General features: G+C 42.9%; 1 protein-coding gene across 7 annotated transcripts in view; it reads left to right on the top strand.

Moving 5' to 3' along the window:
• HERC6 (HECT and RLD domain containing E3 ubiquitin protein ligase family member 6) overlaps positions 1 to 26,391 on the top strand; it is a 70,651-nt gene extending 44,260 nt beyond the window's left edge. For 3 of the 7 annotated variants that reach the window (XM_021100765.1, XM_021100763.1, XM_021100764.1), the window contains exons 13-22: positions 289 to 443; positions 3,393 to 3,506; positions 10,154 to 10,324; positions 13,440 to 13,583; positions 17,429 to 17,595; positions 19,214 to 19,280; positions 20,621 to 20,691; positions 22,552 to 22,735; positions 22,818 to 22,920; positions 24,842 to 26,391. In XM_021100765.1, the coding sequence (XP_020956424.1) occupies positions 289 to 443; positions 3,393 to 3,506; positions 10,154 to 10,324; positions 13,440 to 13,583; positions 17,429 to 17,595; positions 19,214 to 19,280; positions 20,621 to 20,691; positions 22,552 to 22,735; positions 22,818 to 22,920; positions 24,842 to 25,065 (1,400 nt within the window). In that variant the 3' untranslated portion in view covers positions 25,066 to 26,391. Of the gene's footprint in view, positions 1 to 288; positions 444 to 3,392; positions 3,507 to 4,072; positions 4,181 to 10,153; positions 10,325 to 13,439; positions 13,584 to 17,428; positions 17,596 to 19,213; positions 19,281 to 20,620; positions 20,692 to 22,551; positions 22,736 to 22,817; positions 22,921 to 24,841 lie in introns of all 7 variants that reach the window. The other 4 variants (XM_021100761.1, XM_021100762.1, XM_021100759.1 and 1 more) reach the window with 3 other exon arrangements.

The following is a 26,391-nucleotide window of genomic DNA, read 5'->3' as shown; positions in this document are numbered from 1 at the left end:
ACTTTGAAAATCATGTACTCAAGCATGAATATGAACTATCAACAAATGTTTTCAGAAACTTGCATTTGAGCTTTTAACTCCAATGATAGTTAATTAGGGAAAAATTTTTTTCCACATCTGTGAGTAATAAATATTCTCTAGGATATTATCCTTAGAAAAGATATTTCTTGGATTATGCCACAAGAAATGGAAAATATGAATTATTTCTTACATTAAAGAACTTAGAAGCTGAGGGAGTTCTTTTGTGGGGGGGATGCGTATTTATCATGGCTGTTTTATACCCTTCAGAGCAATGTTGGGAATCCTTGCAAGAATCTTCTTTCAACGCACTGGTCCAGATGCTAAAAACGGCCATAGTCTCTCAGCTGTATTATTGGACTGAAACCATTCAGAGTCACAACAATCTTAAAGCTCTTCTGAAAATGATGAAAGAAGTGTATAAGGTAAGGGCTCAGCCAAAGGAATGTATATACCACTTTATTAAGTCAGGATCCCTTTGAACCCTCCTACACTGTTGGTGGGAGTGTAGATTGGTATAACCCTTGTAGAAAACACTATGGAGCTCCCTCAGAAAACTAAAAATAGAATTACCATATGATCCAGCAGTCCCACTCCTGGGCATATATCCAGAGGACACTCTAATTCAAAAAGATACATGCACCCCAGTGTTCACGGCAGCACTGTTTACAATAGCCAAGACATGGAAGCAATTTAAATGTCCACTGATTAAGATGTGGTACATATATGCAATGGAATATTACTTAGCCGTAAAAAAGAATGAAATAATGCCATTCGCAGCAACATGGATGCAGCTAGAGAGTATCATACCAAGTGAAGTAAGTCAGAAAGAGAAGGAGAAATACCATGTGATACCAGTAGTATGTGGAATCTAAAATATGGCATAAATGAACCTATCTACAAAACAGAAACAGACCTACAGACATGGAGAACAGACTTGTAGTTGCCAAGGGGGAGGAGGGAGGAAGTGGGGTGGACTGGGAGTTTGGGGTTAGTGGATGCAAACTACCTTACACAATTACCTTTTCTTTATTTTTTTTTTGTGGTGAGAACACTTGAGATCTACTCTTTTAACAACTTTCAACTGTATAGCCCAGTATTTTTAACTATAGTCACCATGCTATACATTGGATCCTCAGAAATGATTCATCTTGTAACTGGAAGTTTTTACCCTCTGACCAGCACCTCTCCATTCCTCCACCCCTACCCACCCAGCCCCTGGCAATCACCATTCCACTCTGTTTCTATGAGGTTGGCTGTTTTAGATTCCAATATAAGTGATATCCTACTGTATCTGTCTTTCTCTGTTTGGCTTATTTCACTTAGCATGAGGTTCTCATGGTCCATCCTTGTTATTGCAAATGGCAGAATTTTCCTGTTTTTCATGGCTGAATAATATTCTACTGTGTTACATACCATGTCTTCTTGATCCTTTCATCTGTCGGTGGACACTTGGGTTGTTTCCCTGTCTTGGCTGATCTAAATAATGCTGCAATGAACATGGGGCTGCAGATATCTCTTTTAGATGGTGATTTTATTTCCTTTGGATATAGACCCAGAAGCAGGATTGCTATTTTTCATTTTTTGAGGAGACTCCATACTGTTTTCCACAGTGGCTGCACCAATTTACATTCCCACCAACAGTGCACAAACATTCCTTTTTCTCCACATCCTTGTCAACACTTATCTCTTGTCTTTTTTTTTTTTTTTTTTTTTTTTTGCTTTTTAGGGCCACACTTGTGGCACATGGAAGTTCCCAGGCTGGGGGTCAAATTTGAGCTACAGCTGGCAGCTTGCACCATTGTCATAGCAACGCCAGATATGAGCCACGTCTGCAACCTACACCACAGCCTATGGCCATGCCGGATCCTTAACCCACTGAGCGAGGCCTTGGATACTAGTCAGGTTCATTACCGCTGAGCCACAGCGGTACTCCCAACATCCACCACTGAGCCACCATGGGAACTCCTAGTATCCAACCTTTTAATTTGTTGATCTTCTGTACATCTCCTTTTTTATTTCCTTAATTTATATTCTTAAATTTATTTCCTCTCTTCTAGTCCTTGGATTAATTTGATGTAGCGAAGCTTATTTAGTTCATTGATTTTCCAGCATTGCTTTTTCTGGGAAGCCTTCTTGAACCCCTTAGGTCCTTCTCCAATCAAAACTGTATCCTGGAATTCCCACTGTGGCTCAGAGGGTTAAGAATGGTATTCATGAGGATGTGGGTACGATCCCTGGCCTCGCTCAGTGGGTTGTTGCCGTGAGCTGTGGTGTAGGTCACAGATTTGGCTTGGATCTGGCATTGCTGTGGCTGTGGTGTAGGCCAGCAGCTGCACCTCCCAATTCGACTGCTAGCCTGGGGACTTTCATATGCTGCAGATTCGGCTCTTTAAAAAAAACCCAAACCTTCCCCAACCCCTGTATCCTAGGTGCCTGATTACTTGTTATTTTTACTACTAGACCATAGGTTGAGTATCTATGCCCATAGGCAGCCTCCTATTTTCAAAAATATTAGTTTTATTGGGACACAGCCCCATGCACTTATTTGCATATTGTCTATGGGTGATTTGTGCTACAAAGCTGCAGGGTTGAAGAGCTGCATCAGAAACTGTATGATCCCAAGCTAAAAATATTTACTCTCTGGATTTAAGAAAGAGCTTGCTGATTACCCTGCTAAACAGTAAGCGATATATATAAGCCAGGACAGTTTTTAGCTTATATTTTGTCTCATGCCTGACAAATAGTGTATGCTAAATTAATATTCATTGATTCATAGAGAAAAGGAAGAATTTGTTAAAAGTATCTTGGTTTGTTTTTTTTTTTCTTTTTAGGGCTGCACCCACGGCATATGGAAGTTCCCAGGTTAGGGGTCATATCGGAGCTACAGCTGCCAGCCTATGCCACAGCCATGCCAGATCTGAGCCTCATCTGCAACCTACACCTCAGCTCACGCCAGTACCGGATCCTTAACCCACTGAGCGAGGCCATGAGGATCAAACCCGCATCCTCATGGATCCTAGTTGGGTTCATTAACTGCTGAGCCGTGAAGGGAACTCCCAGTTTGGGGTTTTTTGGTTTTTTTTGTGTGCTTTTATTCTCAAGACCTGGAAACTGTTTTCTAGTGAACCTGTGCCCTAGGTATTGGCTCACTAATCTCAGCTGCTGATATTTTATGCCTTTTATAATATTTATGAATATTGGAGAAATTATAGATCAAAAAAATGGAAGTTTTATAGAACTCCCCCTCATCATTGACCAATGCATTGGGTTTAGGGAGCCTATTCTAATTATCTATATACTAGTCACATATAAACATAGGTTAAATCATTTATTCATAGAAAATGAAATTAACAGGTCATATTCTCTTTTAGGTAAACAAAGCTAACTGTCGACTACCGGAAAATACTTTCTACATAGATGAACTCCACTTTTTATTGAACTTTTATGCAGAGAGAAGTAGAATGATCTTTAGGAATAAAAGCCAGGTAAGAATAACATTTTACTTTCTGAAATTATTCATACTTTAAAGGGGGTCATATCAGTAGCTATGTAGACACCTCTTTGATAAATTGAGTTGAAAATGTCTTTATTGTAATGCTGAATTTGCTAAATTAGATGATCTTGGAAAACTTAAACCTCTTTCAGTCACAAAACGAATGCATTTTCTTAGAAATTTGTTTCTAGGTGATTTGGGTTCCTAAAGACAATTTCTAAAAAGTATGGGGGCGTTCCCATCATGGCATAGTGGTAACAAACCCGACTAGTATCCACGAGGATCCCTGGCCTCACTCAGTGGGTTAAGGATCCAGCGTGGCTGTGGCTGTGGCTGTGGCTGTGGCTGTGGCTGTGGTGTAGGCTGGCTGCTACAGCTCCGATCCAGTCCCTAGCCTGGGAACCTCCATATGCCATGGGTGCAGCCTTAAAAAGACAAAATATATATGTATATATATTCTAAAATGTGTGGAGGGAAATAATTTAAGGAGTGAGGTAAAGGAATGAAGTTTTTCTTTTCTTTTGATTATCAAAACTGTTATTTCTTTTTAATTTTTAGATATCTGCAGAAAACTTTGATTTCATTATTTTCAGTGATTTTCCATTTGTCTTTAATTTGCCATCCAAAATTAAATTATTACAAGCGGATTCCCATCTAAAAATGATGGTATGTATGTCTTTTTTTATTATGTAAAATTTTCAGACATATACAAAATAGGTATAATGGCATATGGAACCACAGCACAGAGTTTTAGCAGTCATCAACATTTTGCCACACTTTCTTCTTTTGTCATTTTTTACTGTTTTTGTGGTTGTTACTATTTTTGCTAGTCTTTTTTTGTGTATGTATCTTTTCAGGGCCGCACTAGTGGCACATGGAGGTTCCCAGGCTAGGGGTCTAATTGGAGCTGTAGCTGTCAGCCTACACCACAGCCACAGCCACACCAGATCCCCGTGTCTGCGATCCACACCACAGGTCAGGGCAACGCCGGATCCTTCACCCACTGAACGAGGCCAGGGATCGAACCCACAACCTCATGGTTCCTAGTTGGATTCGTTTCTGCTGCGCCATGATATGGGAACTCCTTTGCTAATCTTTTAAAGCAAATTCCAGGCCCGATTTCTTTGCACCTGTCCATACTTCCGTGCATTATTTCCAGTTGCTTCACTTTTGTTTATGCTGTGATTCATCAATGGGTTCCAATGATGACTGCATAATTCTTCCGTTATAAAGTTTTCCATCCACCTTTTTTAAAAAATTGAAATATAGTCACTGTACAGTATAAGTTAAAAGTGTACAATATAGTGATTCATAATTTTTAAAGGCTATACCTCATTTATAGTTATATAAAACATTAACTGTATTCCCCGTGTTGTAAAGTATATGCTTGTAGCTTTTTTTTTTTTTTTTTCTGTCTTTTTCTAGGGCTGCTCCCATGGCATATGGACATTCCCAGGCTAAGGGTCTAATCAGAGCCGTAGCCACTGGCCTACGCCAGAGCCAGAGCAACGCGGGATCCCAGCCATGTCTGCAACCTACACCACAGCTCACGGCAACACCGGATCCTTAACCCACTGAGCAAGGCCAGGGATCAAACCTGCAACCTCATGGTTCCTAGTCGGATTTGTTAACCACTGCGTCACGACGGGAACTCTGATTGTAGCTTATTTTATATGTAATAGTTTGTACCTTTTACTCCTCTACCCCTATAATGCCCTTTTTCTTTCCCCCTCCCCACTGGTAACTGCTAGTTTGTTCTCTATATCTCTGAGTGTACTTCTTTTGAATTTTAATCTCTAGTTTGGTGTATTTTTTAGATTCCACATATAAGTGATATCATACAGTATTTGTCTTTCTCTATCTGACTTCACTTAGCATAATGCCCTCCAAGTCCATCCATGTTGCTGCAAATGGTAAAATTTCATTCTTTTCTATAACGGGGTAGTATTCCATTGTATATATTATATATATGCTACATCTTCTTTGTCCATTTATCCATTGATGGACACTGAGACTGCTTCCATATCTTGGCAATTTTAAATAATACTGCTATGAGAAGAGTGAAACAGCTATCCTTCTCCAACTATTTCCAAAAACTGCAGAGTAAGGAACACTTCCAGATTCATTCTATGAGGCCAGTGATATCTTGATACAAAAACAAGACAAAGAGAATCACACAAAAAGAAAATTACAGGCCAGTATCACTGAAGAACATAGGTGCAAAAATCTTCAATAAAATACTAGCAAGCCAAATACAACAATACATTAAAAGGATCATACACCATGACCAAGTGGGGTTTATCCCAGGTATACAAGGATTTTTCATTATCCACAAATCAATCCATGTGATGCATCACATTCACAACTGAAAAATAGATAGCATAGAATCATCTCAATAGTTGCAGAAAAAGCTTTTGATAAAATTCAACATCCATTTATGGTAAAAATTCTCCAGAAAGTGGGCATAGAGGAAACGTAAATCAGCATGATAAAAGCTGTATGTGACAAACCCACAGCTGACTTCCTACTGAGTAGTGAAAAGCTGAAAGCATTTCCTCTAGATCAGAAACAAGACAAGGATGTCCACTCCCACAAGGTTTATTCGACATAGTTTTGGAAGTTCTAGCCACAGCAGTCGGAGAAGAAAAAGAAATAAGAGGAATCCAAATTGGAAAGAAAGCACTAAAACTGTCATTGTTTGCAGATTACCTGATACTATACGTAGAAAATCTTAAAGACACCACGAAAAAATACCAGAGCTCATCAATGAGTTTGGCAAAGTTGCAAGATACAAAATTAATATACAGAAGTCTGTTGAATTTCTATATACCAAAAATGAACGATCAGAAAGTGAAATTAAGGAAATAATTCCATATACCATCACATCAAAAAGAATAAAATATCTAGGAATAAAGTACCTAAGGAGGCAAAAGACCTGTACTTGGAAAACTATGACGCTGATGAAAGAAATTGAAAACAACACAAACAGATAGAAAGATATACTATGTTCTTGGGTTGGAAGGATCGATATTGCTTTTTTGTTTGTTTCTTTGTTTTTTGGTCTTTTTGCCTTTTCTTGAGCCACTCCCGTGGCATATGGAGGTTCCCAGGCTAGGGGTCAAATCGGAGCTGTAGCCACTGGCCTACACCAGAGCCACAGCAACACAGGATCTGCAACCCACACCACAGCTCACAGCAATGCTGGATCCTTAACCTACTGAGCAAGGCCAGGGATTGAACCCACAACCTCATGGTTCCTAGTCGGATTCATTAACCACTGCGCCACGACAGGAACTCCAGGATCAATATTGTTAACATGGCCTTATTACCCAAAGCAATCTACAGATTTAATGCAATCCCTGTCAAAATAACAATGAAATTTCTCACGGAACTAGAACAAGTAATTTTAAAATTTGTGTGGAAACACAGAAGATCCCAAGAACCAAAACAGTCTTGAGAAAGAACAAACCTGGAGGAATCAGGCTCCCTGACTTCAGTCTATACTGTAAAGCTATAGTTACCAAAATGGTATGGTAGTGATACAAAACGAGAAATATAGATCAATGGAACAGGACAGAAAGCCAGAAATAAACCCATGCACTTATAGTCAATTAATTTATGACAAAGGAGCCAAAAATATAAAATGGAAAAAAGACAGTCTCTTCAAAAAGTAGCACTGGGACAACTGGACAGCTCCATGTAAAAGAATGAACTTACTACACACACACACACACACACACACACACACACACACACACACACACTTTTTTTTCATTTTTTATTTATTTTATTTTTAGGGCTGCAACCACAACATGTGGAAGTTCCCAGGCCAGGGGTCACATTGGAGCTGCTGCTGCCAGTCTATGCTATAGCCACAACACCAGATGCGAGCCACCTCTACAACCTCTACCACAGTTCTCATCCGTGCTGGATTCTTAATGCACAGAGCAAGGCCAGGGATCAAACCTGCTTCCTCATGGATACTAGTCAGATTCTTGACCTACTGCATCACAATGGGCACGTCCATGAACTTAGAACATTCTCTAACAGCATACACAAAAATAAACTCAAAATGGATTAAAGACCTAAGTGTCAGGCCGGATACTATAATTTCTGAGGCTTGTTTCCTAGGCCATTCCTCAAGAAAGACTTGTATCTATTTATGTATAGTATTTATAGATTCAAGATTCATTGGAATCAGAAGTCATACCCATTATTTTTATGAATAATTCAAAGGAGATAGGCCATCTGGGTGAAGCACGGACAAGTCTGGGACAGCACACGCGCAAAAGAAGCCTTGTCAGTCATTAAACATTTCCTTTATACACCTTATTAATTATTTAGCTTACGGGACATTTTCCAGTGAGCCATGCTCCATAAATCTATAAATTCTAGGTTTGTTTATTTTTGGTTTTGTTTCATTTTGTTATCTTTTTAGGGCCCTGCACCTGCAGCATACCAAGGTTTCCAGGCTAGGGGTTGAATCAGAGCTGCAGCTGCCAGCCTGCGCCACAGCCACAGCCATGCAGGATCCGAGCTGAGTCTGTGACCTACCCCACAGTTCACGGCAATGCTGGATTGTTAACCCACTGAGCGAGGCCAGGGATCAAACTCGCATCCTCATGGATACTAGTTGGGTTCATTACTGCTGAGCCACGATGGGAACTCCTGTTTTTGCTTTTTAACAATTTAAATTTTTTTTTTTTTTTAATCTTTTGGGCTGTTCCCACAGCATGGGAAAGTTCCCAGGCCAGGGATCCAACCTATTCCACAGCAGTGACCCAAGCCATTGCACCACAAGGGAACTCCTCTAGGTTTATTTATAATAAGCAACCCAGATGGACAAGGTAGATCCATCTGCTAAAGCCATCTTGTAGATAAGGACTCTCCCTCTTGTTGCTGTTAAGAGGGTCTGCATCAGCTTATTTACAGGGAATTTGACTGAATCATCTCTTCTTTTGTTTCCTAGCTACTCCTTTTAAACATTTTCCTTATACCCCTGGTAATGGGAGAAGATAGATTATCTTTCCTTATCAAACCTAACTGCTCCTTAAAGTGTTCTTTAGGCGAGTCCTTCTGTGCGTGGTATCTCTTTCTACAGCAGCGCTCTATCTAACCTGTTTACTGTGTTAGTGAGTGTTGAGTGGACAGTAGGCCCAGGCAGGTTGCATATCATGAAGCATAAGGGCAGATGTGCGGACAGGAAAACTCTAATTATAGTCGTCAAGGGTGAAGTTAGAAAGCAGACTCTAGAATCCTGTCCCTCAAAGGACAGATGATGGACGGAGTTAAAACTGTGAGCTCCGAACAGCAGTACCAGTTCAGATGCATAGATACAGAGAGGGGAGACCAACACGTGGAAAATGGGAGTAGAGAAACTGGAAGGTGAAATACGCTGTAGGTTTCCAGTCCAATCTTGGGTTAGTTGAGAGAAGGGTGGGCCCACAACAGGCCACATACACTTCTCCCTACGAGAGTCAGTGGAGGACATTGCTGGTCACTCCCTGTCACTCAAATCCAGGGGACCTGGTGCTTGCCAGTCAGTATCGCGAAAGCGTCCCAGAGCTGCAGATTCCTAGGCCACAGGAAGAGAAGACTCACCACCAGGAGGAACCAGCGACGGTACTTGTTCTGCTTCCCCATGAATCTGGAATAACACCTTAAGGAAAAACCAGAAGAATCTAGTGGCATCACACGCACATTTCCCAGTACTTGGTGGCAGAGATCTTCTGCGGAGCTTTCCCAAGCCCAGAGCCTCAGGCACACGTCTCTGAGATGCTTGCAGAGGGCTTCTATGGGCAGCCACACTCAGCCTGGACACCTGAAGCAGGATAGCTCTTGTCCACCTGTCTTCCTATCACTGTTGCACGACAGGCCCCAAGAAGACTGCATTGGTTTATAAGTCCTTACCACCCCTTTATTGTTCTTGGAATAAAGCAGAAGTCCTAGAGGAGTGTTGAAGGTCAAAGCGAGGATAGCAAGGCCAACACTCAATTCCTCATCCAGGGGAGTTCAGCAGAAACAAGATCAGGGGACTCAGTTGGTAAGGAAACACTGAGAATTCAGAAAAGCTAAACGGAAGGCCAAGAACAATGCTAGGTATGAAATGAGGCCACCAGGAGCATCTTTTTAGGGAGTTCCTGGGCTGAGACAGTAGAGGGATCATAGGTATTTGAAGGAGAGGCGTGGATCTTCTCTGAGCAAGTCTTTCCTCAAGTTTTTTCCTGTGCCTGACATTCTATCTGAATCCTCCACTGCCTTATATTCTTGAGGCCTGTGGTGCCAACACTGCTAAGTGGATAACACTGGACCAATGTCTCAGCGTGGCCAGTATCACTCCAGTAGTGCCTTGAAGAATTATGGTGCTATAACACATGATCTGAGAGGCTCTTAATTACTTACGGGCACACCCGTGGTGACTAATCCTCTGTACACAATTCCTGGGGGTCACAGTCGCACAGATCCTACGATCTCTTTATCTTCCGTAATGTAGAAATGGTGCTCTTTTCCTTCAATAATGATGAGCATATATCGCAATGGTGGGCGTAACTATATGCTTCGTAAAATGTATTTATTTGAACTATTAAATAATGCCTAGTAGTTCTACGAGGCGTCCTAAAATATTTCTTTTTTTTCTAGGAATTAGAGGGGAAAGCACACATGGATTTTAACCAAGTAATTCTGCAAAGAAAGGACGAATTCCCTCCATCACCTATCTTTACCCTTAAAGTCAGACGAAGTCACCTGGTTGAAGATACTCTGCGTCAGTTAAGCCAGGCCGACGCCACCGACCTCCGGAAAGTATTAGTGGTACGGTAAAAAGTCTCGCTGGACGTTTTTACCAAAATGGGAGGGAAATAGTTATAACACGTGGCACAGAAAGAGCCTGTTTTTGCAGCTGTAGTTAGCAGCCTAACGGTTTCCAAGATTCCCTGCTTACCTTTCAGAGAATTGGATGTTTAATTGAACACTGGGGTTATATATTACCTATAGCTACAGAAATGCTGCATGGTGGACCATCCCAAAGCATAATGACTTAAAATGACAATACTTTTACATATCTGCAGTTCAGCTGATGGTCTGCTGATCTAGGTCGAATTCATCTGGGTGGCTTTGCAGATTTCTTTCTTTTCTTTTTTCTTTTCTTTTTTTTTTTTTTTTTTTTTTTGTCTTTTTGCCATTTCTTGGGCCACTCTCGAGGCATATGGAGGTTCCCAGACCAGGGGTCTAATCGGAGCTACAGCTGCTGGCCTACCCCACAGCCACAACAACGTCAGATCAGACCCACGTCTGCAACCTACACCACAGCTCACGGCAACGCGGGATCCTTTAACCCACTGAGCAAGGCCAGGGATCGAACCCACAACCTCATGGTTCCTAGTCGGATTTGTTAACCACTGAGCCACGATGGGAACTCTGGCTTTGCAGATTTTGTCTGTACTTGGTTACATATTTGGGAATTGTCTAAAGATTGGCTAACCTAGGCTAGGCCTGGCTGGAACGGTTTTGCCCCGCTTCCCATGTTTTCCACCTTCTTCCTGGGACCTGCAAGCATGTGTTTCTCACAGCAGTGTCAGAGGTAGAGGATAGCAAGCCCAGTCACACAGAAAACGTGTTTTAGTCAAAGCAAGTCCTGTGGCTGAACCCAAGTCAAGGCCTGGCAAAGTATACTCAGCCTCTTCCATGGGAAGAACTGAAGAGTCACGTGCCAAAGACACAGATCAAAAAGGGTAAAGAATGGGGGCTGTGAATGCCATCTGCAAGCAGCAGGTGGAACAGATCCTTTTTTACATGTTAGCCCTAGATTTAGTCATAGACTTCCCACTATATTGGTTTCAATTCTAGCCACATCCTTCACTTTATCCTTTGTGGGCACTATAGGGGCTTTCACTGTGTGGTATCTCAGATTGCTTGCTCACACAATAATGACGAATTTTATAGGTGAGAGCTGGAGTCTATCCAGAAGAGAGTGGATTTTCCAGATACCTGCCATGAAGGGAAGAGTTAGGTTCTCAGAGAAGAAATCAGAACCTGAAGGGCAGGACTCAGAGCAGGAGTCTGTCTCCCAGTGTGGGGCTCTAATGCAAAACAAAGATTTTTTTTTTTTTTTTTTCCTTTTTAGTGCCGAACCCATGGCATATGGAAGTTTCTGGGCTAAGGGTCAAATCAGAGCTGCAGCTGCTGGCCTATGCCACAGCCACAGCAATGCTGGATCCAAGCCATGTCTGTGACCTACACCACAGTTCACGGCAACCCCGGATCCTTAACCCACTGAGCAGAGCCGGGGATCGAACCTGCTTCCTCATGGATACTGGTTGGGTTCGTTACTGCTGAGCTCCAATGGGAGCTCCCAAAGAAACTGTTTTGTAAGCCAGACTTTCTAGTTGTTGTCCCCCTGGGACCCTATTTTCCTTTCAATCCCAATTCTGAGGCAATCAATAGAAAATGAATCTGTCTGCAGAGATGCCGGAGGTAAGAGGGTAAACTCCAAGACAGATCCAATCAAAACATAGACCAAGGTGGTGGTGTCAAGGCCCTTCACCAGCAGGACCTGACGTGGCAAAGGCAGACCAGCTAGTGTAAATGAGCAGAAATAAGAAAGTTGGAAACAAGCCGAATTTTTTCTTTTCTTTCTTTTTTTTTTTTTTTTTTTTTTGTCTTTTTGCTATTTCTTGGGCCGCTCCCTCGGCATATGGAGGTTCCCAGGCTAGGGGTCGAATCGGAGCTGTAGCCACCGGCCTACGCCAGAGCCACAGCAACGCGGGATTCGAGCCGTGTCTGTGACCTACACCACAGCTCACGGCAACGCCGGATCCTTAACCCACTGAGCAAGGCCAGGGATCGAACCGAAACCTCATGGTTCCTAGTCGGATTCATTCACCACTGAGCCACGATGGGAACTCCAAAATAAGCTTAATTTGTTAATGTGAGGCAGGCTCTTGGAAATGATGGATGGTAGCCAAGGAGCTGGTTGATCAAAGTACCAGGAAATAAGATCTTCTAGGTGAAGAGAAGAGAAAGAGGACTCTTCGTGAAGCTTGGTGATTTTATATTAAAAGATAAAAAAAAGAAAAATAGCCAGGAAAGGAAGTATAGGTGTAGCTAGTGAGGTCAGAGGAAAACCAGGATAGCATTCAGTTCAAAGGAAGACTTTAGAAAGGGGGACCAGTTCTGTCTTATTATTATTTTTTAATCTTTTTTTAGCCACACCCATGACATATGGAAATTCCCAGGCCAGGGATGCAATCCAAGCCGAAGTTGCTGCCCACATCACAGCTGCAGCAACGCCCGATCCTGAACCCACTGCGTTGGGCCGGGGATCACACCTGCGCTCCCTCAGAGACAAGGTCAGGTCGTTAAGCCACTGCACCACAGCGGGAACTCCAAGGGACTAGTTCTGATTGAGTCCCACCCAAGGGCTCTGGGCAGTCAGGTCTAAAGGTCCCTACAAAGGTGCCATGCCCAGGCTGACTGGGAGAGCTGTTTGTCAGAAGTCCTAACCGGGGGAGAGGCAGGGGAAACCAAGTCATTGCTGACAGGAGCCCAAGCTGTAAAGCCTGAATGATGAGGTGAAGGTAGACAAGATAGAACAATCGAGGAGTTCCGTGGCCCAGGGGTTGGAAGCACAGCAACATTTGGTTCAAGACACTAGTCAGCATTAATGGCGAACGCCAAGTCTTGCTAGAATCCTGCTTCCTTTGGTTCATGCGGCCGTGGAAGGGACCCATGCACTCGCCTTGCCGTGATCCGATGGTGAATAGGTACATGGCATCTGCTACTCAGAAGCAAAGTGAGGGAGAACAGAGACAGTGGGGTAAGGACGGAAGATTCTGGAAATTCTGGGAACTGCAGGTTTGAAACTTTTCCCTAAGGGTCCGGGCCTTATGTTTTAATCTGGACCTGCGAGTGTGTTCTCTTTCCTCAGGTTGAATTTATTAAGGAAATTTGTTCTGTGGGGGAAGGGGTGAAGTCTGAGTTCTTCCACTGTATATTTGAAGAGATGATCAAGAAAGAATATGGCCTGTTCATATATCCTGAAGATGGTTCCTGCATGTGGTTTCCTGTCAACGTAAGCCTTTCATTTCATCTCTTTTCTTTTCTTTTCTTTTTCTGTCTTTTCTAGGGCCACACCCACAGCATATGGAGGTTCCCAGGCTAGGGGTCTAATTGGAGCTGTAGCCGCCGGCCTACACCACAGCCACAGCAATGCCAAATCCGAGCCTCGTCTGCCACCTACACCACAGCTCACGGCAATGCCGGATCGTTAACCGACTGAACAAGGCCAGGGATCAAACCCGCAACCTCATGGTTTCTAGTCAGCTTCATTAACCACTGAGCCACGACAGGAATGCCTCATTTATGTTCCGATGGGTTTTCAGAACAGAAGAAGCATACTATATACTGTCACATGAGAACAATACATAATAATGTCAAATTCAGTCACAGAGAGCTTTGCTACTCAAAACGTGGTCCACAGAGCAGTTGTTCCAGCATTCCCTGGAGCTGTTAGAAGGGTACAATCTCAGGCCCAGTTCAGAATATGTATTTTCTAAGGTCCCCTGGTGGTTCATATGAGCATCAAATGTTTAAACAGCTTGACTGAAGTGTACTTGGCACATAAAGTGTCCGATTTGATACGTTTGGTTGTACAGCTATACCCAGGAAACTCACCACAATTAAGATGGTGGACATAGCCGTCACCCCCCCCCCCACTTCTACTTCTTGCCCTCTCCTGCCTGAGGTGACCTGTGTCACTATAGAGTCGGTCGAATTTCCTAGAGTTTTATTTAAGTGGAATCATAAGCAGTCTTTCTGTCTGCCCTGGTTCCCTCAGCATGATGCTCTTAGGACTCACGCCTGCTGTTATATGTCTCGTAGTTCATTCCCTCTTGCTGCTGAGTAGTAGCCCATTGCTTAGATGTACTACATTTTCTTTATGTAGTCTCCAGCTAATGCATGTCTGGGTGGCTTCCTAACTTTTAAGAGGCAGGAATCAAGAATGTTTCAAATTAAGAGAGAAATTGTTAATAGAATCCTGGAGATAATTGCTCATTCTAATAAGGTGATTCATTTTTGCAGTGATTATATTTTTACAAAGATCCTCAATATGTAAACATTTTCTTAAAATAACAGGAGTTCCTGCTGTGGCTCAGTGGGATTGGCCTCTCTGGAGCACTGGGATGCAGGTTTGATTTCTGGTCCCGTACAGTGCATTAAGGATCTGGTGCTGCTGCAGCTTGTGGCGTAGGTTGCAACTACAGCTCAGATCTGATCCCTGGCTCAGGAACTCCATATGCCTTGGGGCAGCCAAAGGGAAAGAAAACAAAGAGCAGAAAAACACCTCGGGCTTCATTTCTCTGTTAGTAAAGAGCAAATAATTCTTAAAAAAAAAATAATAAATCACGTATTGAGCTTCCATTTATTTACTTATTTATTTATTTTTTGTCTTTTTGTCTTTTTAGGGCCACAACCATGGCACATGGAGGTTCCCAGGCTAGGGATCTAATCGGAGCTGTTGCTGCTGGCCTACGCCAGAGCCATAGCAACGCCATATCCTTAACCCACTGAACAAGGCCAGGGATCGAACCCACATCCTCATGGATACTACACTGGTTCGTTACCACGGAACCCCAACAGGAACTCCTATTGGCTGCTTCTTGAAGTCTGCTCATTGTATTAAATATTATAGAAGATTCAAATGAGTATATGACATAATCTCTTTCCTCTTGAAACTTTGTATATCTGTGGATGGAGCAATAAGACTAAAACCACCTGGAACTTTAGCCATTTGTTGACATTCTGTACGGCTGACTCTGAGCTTTGCAGCAGTTGTTGGGAAACTCGGTAGGGTGGGGGAAGGAGCTCTCCTGCGGGATCAGAAGCCTGGTGTTCTTCTAGCCTTGAGCAGTGGGGAGTGGGGGTCATTTCGTTTTCAGTTCCCTCTCCTATAACGTGGCTGTCATAATTCCTGCTCTGCCTGCTCTGGAGAGCTGTGATGAGATTAAAACAAGGTATGTTGTTGCCATGAAAACGTTAGGGCACGATACACGTTTAAGGAATTCTTTGTTAGCAAGGAAAGAAGTCAAGGGAGACTAAAATGATTGGAAAAAGGGTCATGGGAAAGTGGAGCTCTGAGGACGAAGCTGAAGAGTAGGGACGAAATAGATCCGAGAGCTGCAAGGAGGGAATGGAGAGGAGAGAAATAAACCTTCCATCAACTCTGTGAGGTTGTTCCCATTTTATAGATAAAGAACCTGATGCTCGGATTAAATAAACTGTCCAGGGGCATTCAACTTGCAAGTGCCCAAGCCAGAATATGAATTTGGGACTCTCTGACCCCAAAGCTCTTACTCTTAAGCATTATACTATCCTGCTGGATAGAAAACACAGAGGCAGACGTCTGATTTGTGTGTGGCTCAGTGAAGAGACAAAATCAACTAGAATCAGGGGACGCCTTATAAATATGGGAAACAAGACGGATTAGGGTAGAAGAGTCACCTTTGCTGGGTACTTGTATTGAACTTTTCACTCATTTTCGAAATTCAAAGGCATTTTGAACATCTGTCCTCTCCCATTACCCTACGAAATAAATAAGGCAAGGAGACCGAGGCACAGACCCTTATGTGGCTGACCTAAAGTCATGCACCTGCCAACAGCAAAGCTGGCACTGGAATTGAGATGTTAGAATTTTTAGGCTTAGTGACCTCTCGGTCGGGCTGCAGTGATGGCCTGGCCAGAAGTGGCCAGGGTCTTCTCACATCCCGGACCACCAAGTGCAGAGAAGGCTGAAGCCACTTTCAACAGGACTCTTTCCGTCTTCCTTTCACTGCCCCTCGTGGTCAGTGGCATTAGTCACCTTCCCTGAGCTTGTCTGTAAGCACACCGAAGTGGAGGGCTGCAGCGCCCAAGGGGGTGGCGCTCCCGACACACACCTGACAGGCCTGGTGCCCACTGCGAGTGTAGGTAAAGTGCACCCTGCCTTCCCAAGTGTCGCTTTTCTACGTGAATTTGAAGGCAAAGTCTGCAAAATTAAATAGTGGAAAGCTTGGTTTATAAGGCTGTCTGTGCATATTTCTTTTTCATAGTTCGGTTGTGCTATTAGTAACAAAAAGCAAATTCAATTATTTAATAATCGGAACTATTAAAAATAAATATATATATATATATATATTTTAGTTCTTTTAGGGCTGCACCTGTGGCCTATGGAGGTTCCCAGGCTAGGGGTCTAATCAGAGCTACAGCTGCCAGCCTATCCCACAGCCACAGCAACACCAGATCTGAGCTACATCTGTGACCTACACCACAGCTCATGGCAACACCGGATCCTTAGCTCACTGAGCAAGGCCAGGGATCGAACCCACAACCTCATGGTTCCTAGTCAGATTGATTTCTGCTGCGCCACAATGGGAACTACTAAAATTTATATTTTAACTTATGGAAAATTTTACGTTGTATTATAGCCTATATGAGAACCTCAAATTTTGATTTTCTTAAAGCTCATTTTATTTCTAATTTCTGACTTTTAGGAGAGGGAACCAAACCATTTTTTTACTAATCTAGTTATCCCTTTTTTTTTTTTTTTTTTTTTGTCTTTTTGCTATTTCTTGGGCCGCTTCCTCGGCATATGGAGGTTCCCAGGCTAGGGGTTGAAGCGGAGCTGTAGCCACCGGCCTACACCAGAGCCACAGCAACGCGGGATCCGAGCCGCGTCTGCAACCTACACCACAGCTCATGGCAACGCCAGATCGTTAACCCACTGAACAAGGGCAGGAACCGAACCCGCAACCTCATGGTTCCCAGTCGGATTCGTTAACCACTGCGCCATGACGGGAACTCCTAGTTATCCCTTTTGATTATTGGTTATTTATAATACATTAATCTTTTTTTTTTTTTTTTTTTTTTTTCCTTTTCTAGCCTACACGTGGGAAGAAGATGTATTTCCTCTTTGGGATTTTGTGTGGACTCTCCCTATACAATTTAAATGTTGTCAACCTTCCTTTCCCATTGGCTCTGTTTAAGAAGCTTCTGGATCAAAAACCATCACTCGAAGATTTAAAAGAACTCAGTCCTCTTTTGGGGAAGTAAGTAAATATAATTGCTTTTCTAGGGCTATATATCTAGTCAGTCTCAACTGTTCAGGCATAGATAATGTTACACGCACAGACACATAGATACACAGACACACAAAGAATTCAGTTTCAATAAATTCGTATGCTCTTTAGAGGAATTTGATTTTTGCAAAATTAAGTAAACCCTCAAAGATGGAGAAAAGCCAAATGCTCCTCTGATTATCAAGCTGTACAATAAACTGAGCTCTGGCCTGATCTCTTGAATCTATCCAGATGGAACAGTTGCTTTGGATGGTGCATGATATGCTTAATGAGAATCATGCATGTGCTATCAATTTTAAATAAATCATATTTAATTGTATTGAATTTATTTTCACAAATCAGCTTGTCATCAACTTTCTTCTTTAAGAATGGAAAAATACTTGTTCTAAATTCAAAGGCAGACTGTATCCTGTGAGGAAAATACTGGCAACACATATGATAGACAAAGAATTAATATCTCTGATGCATAAATATATAGATATAGGTATAGATATGGTTATATATGTGTGTGTGTGTAGATAGCTATGTGTATAATCAAAATATGAAAATATGCTCAACCTTACGCATAATCAAGAAAATGAAAATGAAAATGAGATATCATTTCTTTGTTTACAGATTGACAACTGTTAAAAAGTATTTCATTTATGGAGTTGCTCTTATGGCTCAGGGGGTTAAAAACCCAACATACTGTCTGTGGGGGTTTGATCCTTGGCCCTGCTCAGTGGGTTAAGGATCCGGTGTTGCCACGAGCTGCAGTGTAGGTTGCCATGAGTTGCAGACGTGGCTCAGATCTGGCGTTGCTGTGGCTGTGGCGTAGGCCAGCAACTACAGCTCCGATCAGACCCCTAGCCTGGGAATCTCCATATGCCGCAGGTGCAGCCCTAAAAAAGCAATGTGTGTGTGTGTGTGTGTGTAGCTGAATCACTTTGCTGTATGTACCAGAGAAAATAACACAGCATTGTAAATCAGCTATACTTCAATAAAACAAATTGAAAAAAAAGTGTCATAAGATAGAGTTGGCAGCAGGTGGAGGAAAAGGATTCTTTTCTCAGGTGCTGTAGAAGAATACACTGACTTGGTTTACACCATTCGCTCTGACAGTCTGGAGCAGTTTCCCAGCCTTGGCAACACGGACGTTTGGGGCTGGATAACTCTTTGTTATGGAAGACTGATCTGGACCTTGCGGGATGTTTGGCAGCATAGGGGGTGACTACCCACTAGATGCCAGTAGCAACTCTCCTTTTAATCATGACAACCAAAGTTGGCTCCAGATTTTTCCAAATGTCCCCTGGAGGCCAAAATCACCCCCCCCCCCCGCCCCGTTGAGAAACACTGGCCTAGAGGAAGGAGCTTCTTTTTCTAATTTCCACCAAGACACAGCAGCAGCTATTTATGCGTTAGCCATGGGGTTGACCAAACTGTAAGCAGACGTTAACTCTGGGAAGAGGGAACGGGAAGGTGGAGACGAAGGTCACGTGGCATTTTATGTATTTCTGCATTGTCCACAGTTTTTTCCATTGAACATTGACTTCTTTTAAATTTTTCTAAAATCAATAAATGTAATTTTTTACACCAAAATTTTCATTAGGAGTTTGCAAGAAGTTCTAAATGATGAAGCTGATGACATCAAGGAAGAACTTGGCCTGTGTTTTTCTGTGAGTACTAATGAAAGCCAGGTCAGAGTTGAAATGAATGGGGTTGTTGTTGTTGTTGCTGTTGTTGTTTGTCTTTCTAGGGCCGCATCCACGGCGTGTGGAGGTTCCCAGGCTAGGGGTCCAATCAGCGCCATAGTCACCCGCCTATACCACAGCCACAGCAATGCTGGATCCCTAACCCACTGAGCGAGGCCAGGGATCGAACCTACATCCTTATGGATGCTGGTCAGATTTGTTTCTGCTGAGCCATGAGCGGAACTCCTAGATTTAATGTTTTTTTTTTTTTTTTTTTTTTGTCTTTTGTCTTTGTTGTTGTTGTTGTTGTTATTGTTGCTATTTCTTGGGCCGCTCCCGCGGCATATGGAGGTTCCCAGGCTAGGGGTTGAATCGGAGCCGTAGCCACCGGCCTACGCCAGAGCCACAGCAACGCGGGATCCGAGCCGCGTCTGCAACCTACACCACAGCTCACGGCAACGCCGGATCCTTAACCCACTGAGCAAGGGCAGGGATCGAACCCGCAACCTCATGGTTCCTAGTCGGATTCGTTAACCACTGCGCCACGACGGGAACTCCGATTTAATGGTTTTTTAAAAAATATTTTCTATTGGGAATTCTTTGTGGTGCAGCAGGTAAGGATCCAGTGTTGTTATTGCAGTGGCTCAGGTCACTGTGGTGGCATCTGTTTGATACCTGGCCTGGGAACTTCCACATGCCACAGGAGTGGCCCCAAAAAAAGAGTTATTTTTTATTGTAGTGTCTTAAACATGGGGTTGCTTTTTTGAAGGGTATTTGACTTCTGTCCTATGAGACTTCCCCCACTTGCTCTGCATTTGATACTATATGTCTGTATCCTCTCAATGAAAGTGAAAAGACAGCAATTACAGTGAACAGTGTAAACAATCAAATGGAATGATATATGTTTAAAAGCAATATACAGGAAGTTCCCTTCTTGGCTCAGTGGTAATGAACCTGACCAATAACCATGAGGACATGGGTTTGATCCCTCGCCTCCCTCAGTGGGTTAAGGATCTGGCGTTGCCATGGCTCTGATGTAGGCCAGCAGCTGCAGCTCCGATTCAGCCTCTAGCTTAGGAACATCTATATGCTGTGGGTGTGGCCCTAAAAAGCAAAAAAAATAAATAAAATAAAAGCAATATCCAACACATACTAGGGTATGTTTTTATTTTTATATATATTTAGAAGACTGAACTACATAAATAATTATTTAACTCCTAGTTATTTAACATTTTATAGGGAAAAATATACTAGCAATAATGGTATTATGATTGATTATTCATATTTTCTTTCTTATTTGATGCCTGAATATATTTTGGTTACAGATATACTGGGACAAAGAGGCTGTTGATTTAATTCCAAATGGGAGCTCTGTATCTGTAGACCAAATCAACAAGTAAGTTTTGAGACCTAGTATATCTGTTTTGAATACACATATACTTTATGAATGTGTTTTATCTTCTCAAATGATCATTTCGGTTCCTGATCTCTTTCAAAAGATAAAATGCTACAAGGAAAAGAAGGGGAGAGAGGAGGCAGGATTAAATACTGCCTCGGCAGCACTTTTCACTATTTATTTAACAACTATTTTTTTTTTTTTTTTTTTTTTTTTTTTTTTTTTTTTTTTTTGTTGCTATTTCTTGGGCCGCTCCCGCGGCATATGGAGGTTCCCAGGCTAGGGGTCGAATCGGAGCTGTAGCCACCGGCCTACGCCAGAGGCACAGCAACGCGGGATCCGAGCCGCGTCTGCAACCTACACCACAGCTCACGGCAACGCCGGATCGTTAACCCACTGAGCAAGGGCAGGGACCGAACCCGCAACCTCATGGTTCCTAGTCGGATTCGAGCAACTATTTTAGAGCTCTTGCTCTATACCAGACCCTATTCTAGAAGCCAGAGATAAAGCAGTGAAAAAGACAAAATCTGGAGCTTAAATTCCAGTGGGGCAGAAAGTCAGTACACAGAGAAATTATTATGTAATAGGATGTCAGATAAGAAGAGCACGCTGAAGAGAAAACCAATTAAGAGTCTAGAGAGGAGTTCCCGTCGCAGCACAATGGAAACGAATCCGACTAGGAACCATGAGGTGGTGGGTTCGATCCCTGGCCTCGCTTAGTGGGTGAAGGATCCGGCATTGCTGTGAGCTGTGGTGTAGGTCACAGACACGGCTCAGATCTGGTGTTGCTGTGGCTGTGGTGTAGGCCAGCGGCTACAACTCCGATTGGACCCCTAGCCTGGGAACCTCCATATGCTGTGGGTGCAGCCCTAAAAGGGCACAAGCCAAAAAAAAAAAAAAGTCTAGAGAGTGACAGATAGCGGTATGCTGGAGCTTCTGAGAGCTGATTGGTAAATTTTCAGAGATGTTGAGGGTTATTAAAAGTGTAAGTAGCTTGAAATCAGCTATGGTGGGAGTAGGAATTGGCAAGTGGGTGCGAATGAGAGTGTCTTCTTTTTCTCTCTCCTTTTAAGAGAGCTGCTTGTAGAACAATTAGCAGCATACCACTGGTTACCGGGGAGGGCAGAGGGGGCTGACTTGGTACGGTCCACGAAGGGTACTCAGAGGGTGGGGGACTAGCATGTTGCCGGGGGAAAGACCTCCAGGAGCAAACCTGTGATTAAGACATCATCACGGGGTGGCGAAGACAACCTTTGTCGAAACAGATCCTCATGTAATGATGCGTCATGAGAGGGGAGAGAGGGAGCAACGTGATGCGTCGTGTTCATTTTGAATTCTGATGAGTGACAAGTTGGCAGGTGAAGGTGAAGAGCAAGCTGCCTTCTGTGGCTCAACTGTAAGAGAGACAGTGAGGCCAGGGAACTGAGGGTCGGCGTGGCCGGAGGGTCCCGCAGAAGTGGGAAGGGGCTGCTGAGTCGGGCAAGCCTCACAGCACAGAGGCCTCGTCCATCGGGCTGAAGAGGTCTGAAATGCCCCCTAAAGGCGGTGGAAAGCCTCTGAAAGAGTTTAAGCAGGGGAATGACACATTCAGATGCGTGTTTTGAAACCATCAAATACCATCCTGTCTACAGCCGGGGGAAATGGGAGCAAAAGCAAAACAAAGCCTTCTGCTGGATCCCCAAGTTCCCTTCTTGTAGGCGACCGAGTGCTTTCCTAGCCCTGTGTCCTCTGGGGTTGTGTCTTATGCTAACGTCATTTACTCTTCCTTCTCAATAGCAACGGCAAACAGGGAGAATATTTTAGTCATTGGTATATTATCCGCCTTTTTTTTTTTTTTTTTTTTTTTTGGCTCCCCTCAAGGAAAGACTATATTTCTAAGTATGTCAATTACATTTTCAACGCCTCTGTAATGGGAGTTTATGAGGAATTTCAAAGAGGATTTCATAAAGTCTGTGACAAGGAGATTCTGAAGCTTTTCCACCCTGAAGAACTAATGACCGCAATAGTTGGACATACGGACTATGACTGGCAACAGTTTGAAAAGGTAGGTGATAATTCAAGTGCCCCCGGTTCTTCCTTCTCTTTATTCCCCTAAAAACCAGTTCACTCCTTCTTTTCTTTTCAAGAATTCAGCATATGATCAAGGATACCATGTATCACACCCTACCATAGTGATGTTTTGGAAAGCTTTCCATAAATTAACTTTGGATGAAAAGAAAAAATTCCTCTGTAAGTATTACGGTAATGGTTTGATCTATAATTATATCTTGTAACGTATCTGATTTGAGTGGAAGTCGTTATTAATGGTGCATCACGTATGTTAACGGCAAAGCAAGGGTTAGAACCCAGGTCCCCACCTTCTAGACCAGTATCTTTCTCTCACATAGCCTGTTTTCCCATTTTTTTAAAAAATTTAAGTTTTAAAAAAATTTTTTTGGCTGTGCCTGCAACATGCTAAATTCCCTGGCCAGGGATCAGACCTGAGCCACAACGGTGACAACACCCAATCCTTAACCTCCCTCATTTAAAAAAACAATAGTAATAAAGATACTGCTATTTTATTACCTTGTCTACACTGATTTATTCCCACCTCCAATTTCCACTTGTGTCCTCTTTCTTCACTCTAGCTGGCTCCTTATTGAGCTTTTAGCTCACATTTCTACCTTATTTAACTGTCTAAGGTCCTGTGGAAATAGGACAATGTAAACTGTCTCAAATACTATTGTCTTTTTTTTTCTTTTTTCAAATATTATTTTAGAAATGATAAGAGCAATAACTTAGAGGATAATAATATAATAATAATAATGGCATTTATTCTGTTTGCTTATTCTATGCCAGGCATTATACTGATCACTTTGTATCTATTACCTCCCTTTATCCTAACAGCAACCTTACGAATTAGGTAAAAAGAGAGGCTTGAGGCATTTAGTAGCTTGCCCATCCATGTTCAGACAGCTCGTGAGTGTTAGAAGGAGAATTTGAACCCAGCAAGCTAATTCAAAGCCCCAGGCTCAGGACCACTAAGCCCTGTGACCTTGGCACAAGAACTTCTCTGGGTGCAGTTTCTCTTCTCTGTGGTTTCCATAGGACAGGCCTAATGACTTATTTTCTTACCTTTTCATCCCATTTCTCAGTTCCTCCTGAGATACACGTTTCTTCTTGCTACTTTTGTTGTGATGGCGGATGTCTGAGGACAATTCCGATTTCTCATTAGCCTAACCTATTTCTCTACAAGCCCAGACTATCTTTCCAACAATCTTCTCTCTTAATGGGAAACTTCTGCTTCAGCCCAGTCGTTCCATTGGCTGCAATTTCAGTGAGTTCACAGACAGTTTCCTACATTGGGCTTTTTCTTGGGCTTTTCCCCCCTCTGCCTAGAAAGGTCACCCGGCTCCTTTTCTTGAGAGCTGACTAGCCAGATGTGACCTCCGATGCTTCCCTGGCACCCCAGCTTGGTGCCTCTCTCCCTGCCTTGGGTCTCGGGGTCTTCGTGAGCTCTTCACGTCCTTGTATCTTGCTGTTATCTTTTCCTGTGTGTAATCTCCCCCAGCCAGATCATGAACTCACCAAAGACAAAGACCAAACATCATGATTTTTCTTGGGAGTTCCCACTGTGGCTCAGTGGGTTACAAACCCCACTAGTATCCGTGAGGATGTGGGTTTAATCCCTGGCCTGAAGATCTGACATTGCCATGAGCTATGGTGTAGGTCGCAGACTCAGCTTGGATCCTGTGTTGCTGTAGCCGTGGCGTAGGCCAGCAGCTGCAGCTCCAATTTGACCCCTAGCCTGGGAACCTCCATACGCTGTGGGTGCAGCCCTTAAGGGGGGAAAAAAAAAAGTCATGATTTTTCTTGACTCTACATGGTCTGTGTAGTTTTCTCTGCATAGTGAGGTATTTCTTCCTTTTTATTTATTTATTTATTTATATTTTTGCTCTTTACAGCCTCACTCAAGGCATATGGAAGTTCCGAGGCTAGCGGCTGAATCAGAGCTACAGCCGCTAAGTGAGGTCAGGGATCGAACCTGCATCCTCATGGATGCTAGTCGGATTCATTTCCACTGAGCCACAGTGGGAACTCCCTCTTCCTTTTTATTTTAAGTTTTGCTCTTTCTCTGAAGTATCTTAACCAACGTTTATTCCTTTTTTAGTTTTTCTTACAGGAAATGACAGGTTGCATGTACGAGGCGTACAGAAAATGGGAATCTTATTTCGTTGTCCTGAAACTTTGAGTGAAAGAGATAACCCAAGGCCACTGACCTGTCATAATATTCTGGACCTCCCTAAATACTCGACAATGGAAAGAATGGAGGAAGCACTTCAAGTGGCCATCAACAACCACAAAGGGTTTACCTCACCCAGAGTCACAGGGTGACAGTGACCTCAGAGAGGCTCAGGTTGCAGGTCCTCACCCTTTGATCCTTCTGTTCTTCTTTAGGTCTAATTAGCACAAAGAGTCGATGGACTTTTTGGCATTAGTTGGCAAGTGCTGGAACACAGGTGATGAGTCAAAGATAATATTTTTAACGAATCAACATTTCCTGACCCCTTAACTTGCTATTAGAATGCTTGCTTTTTACGGAATTATTTCCTGAATAATAATTATCATGTGAAAATAAACTGGATATGGAGGTCTCTTGTGGTACAGTGGGTTCTCTGGAGGTTAAGGATCCAGCGTTGTCACTGCAGCGGCTTGGGTTGCTGTTGGCATGAGTTGGATTCCTGCCCTGGAAACATCCACATGCCACAGGCATGGTCAAAACAATTTAAATAAAAATAAGATGAATATTAAAAAATAACAGATATTTTAAAAAATACTGTATATCGAATATACACTGCTTGCAAATATGAAAGACATGCTGAAGTTTGAAAAAAATACAACTACAAATTAATTCAACGTGTTTTTGAAACACGTAGAGATTTTTATATTCTGGAATGGCTCTAGGGTTTTTATTTTAGCTAGACAATTTTTGTGAAAAATCTAAACGTTAAGGGATTCATTCATTTATGGAATAATGACCTAGGCTCAGTGCTACAGTCCAAGAATCATTCTAATTGCAGATATCATTATTTTGGTTAAACGCTGAGCTCAACCAGGAACTTCTAATTACAGTTGAGGAAAATGAGGAATATGAAGCATGTTTCAGCCTCAGGGCTATAGAATGACTTGAAGGAGAGATAAAGTGTGTTGGAAATGAATTTTGTGGCCCATTTCTATCTCATAGGAAATTTTAAACTGTAAGCTGTTCTATAAATGCCTATTGTCATCCCCAAACCTTACACAGAAGCCTTGTGTCACCGGTACTTTGGGAAAGGAGACTCTCAAGTGAAATCCACACTGGGGTGCAGATGTGGAAAGGGGGCAGGCATGAGGAGCCACCGAGGACACTAGCAAGTGAGGGCTTAGCAGAAACATAAGCCCCACAAGAATCCTTATAGTGTAGGAGAAAATGCCCCGATAAAAAGGTAGAGACACCCCGGCCATGATGCCAAAGCAAAGTCCAGCCAGCTGCCCCTAACCACCCTCCTCCACGCATCCGCTTCTGTACACCTGCTTCCGCATCTACTACCTTGCCTGTCCGTCCCGCCAAGCATGACCTGTAAGAACTAGCCCGTAAAAGCCTTGTGAAACCCTTCCTTGGGGCTCAGACTCTGGAGAGCGATCTCCTCTGAGCCCACATAATAAACCTGAGTTCTCCAA

This window comes from Sus scrofa, chromosome 8 (genome assembly GCF_000003025.6).
Source record: "Sus scrofa isolate TJ Tabasco breed Duroc chromosome 8, Sscrofa11.1, whole genome shotgun sequence".
NCBI lineage: Eukaryota > Metazoa > Chordata > Mammalia > Artiodactyla > Suidae > Sus > Sus scrofa.
Note: the sequence above shows the minus strand (reverse complement) of the source record. Positions and strands in the feature narration are given on the sequence as shown.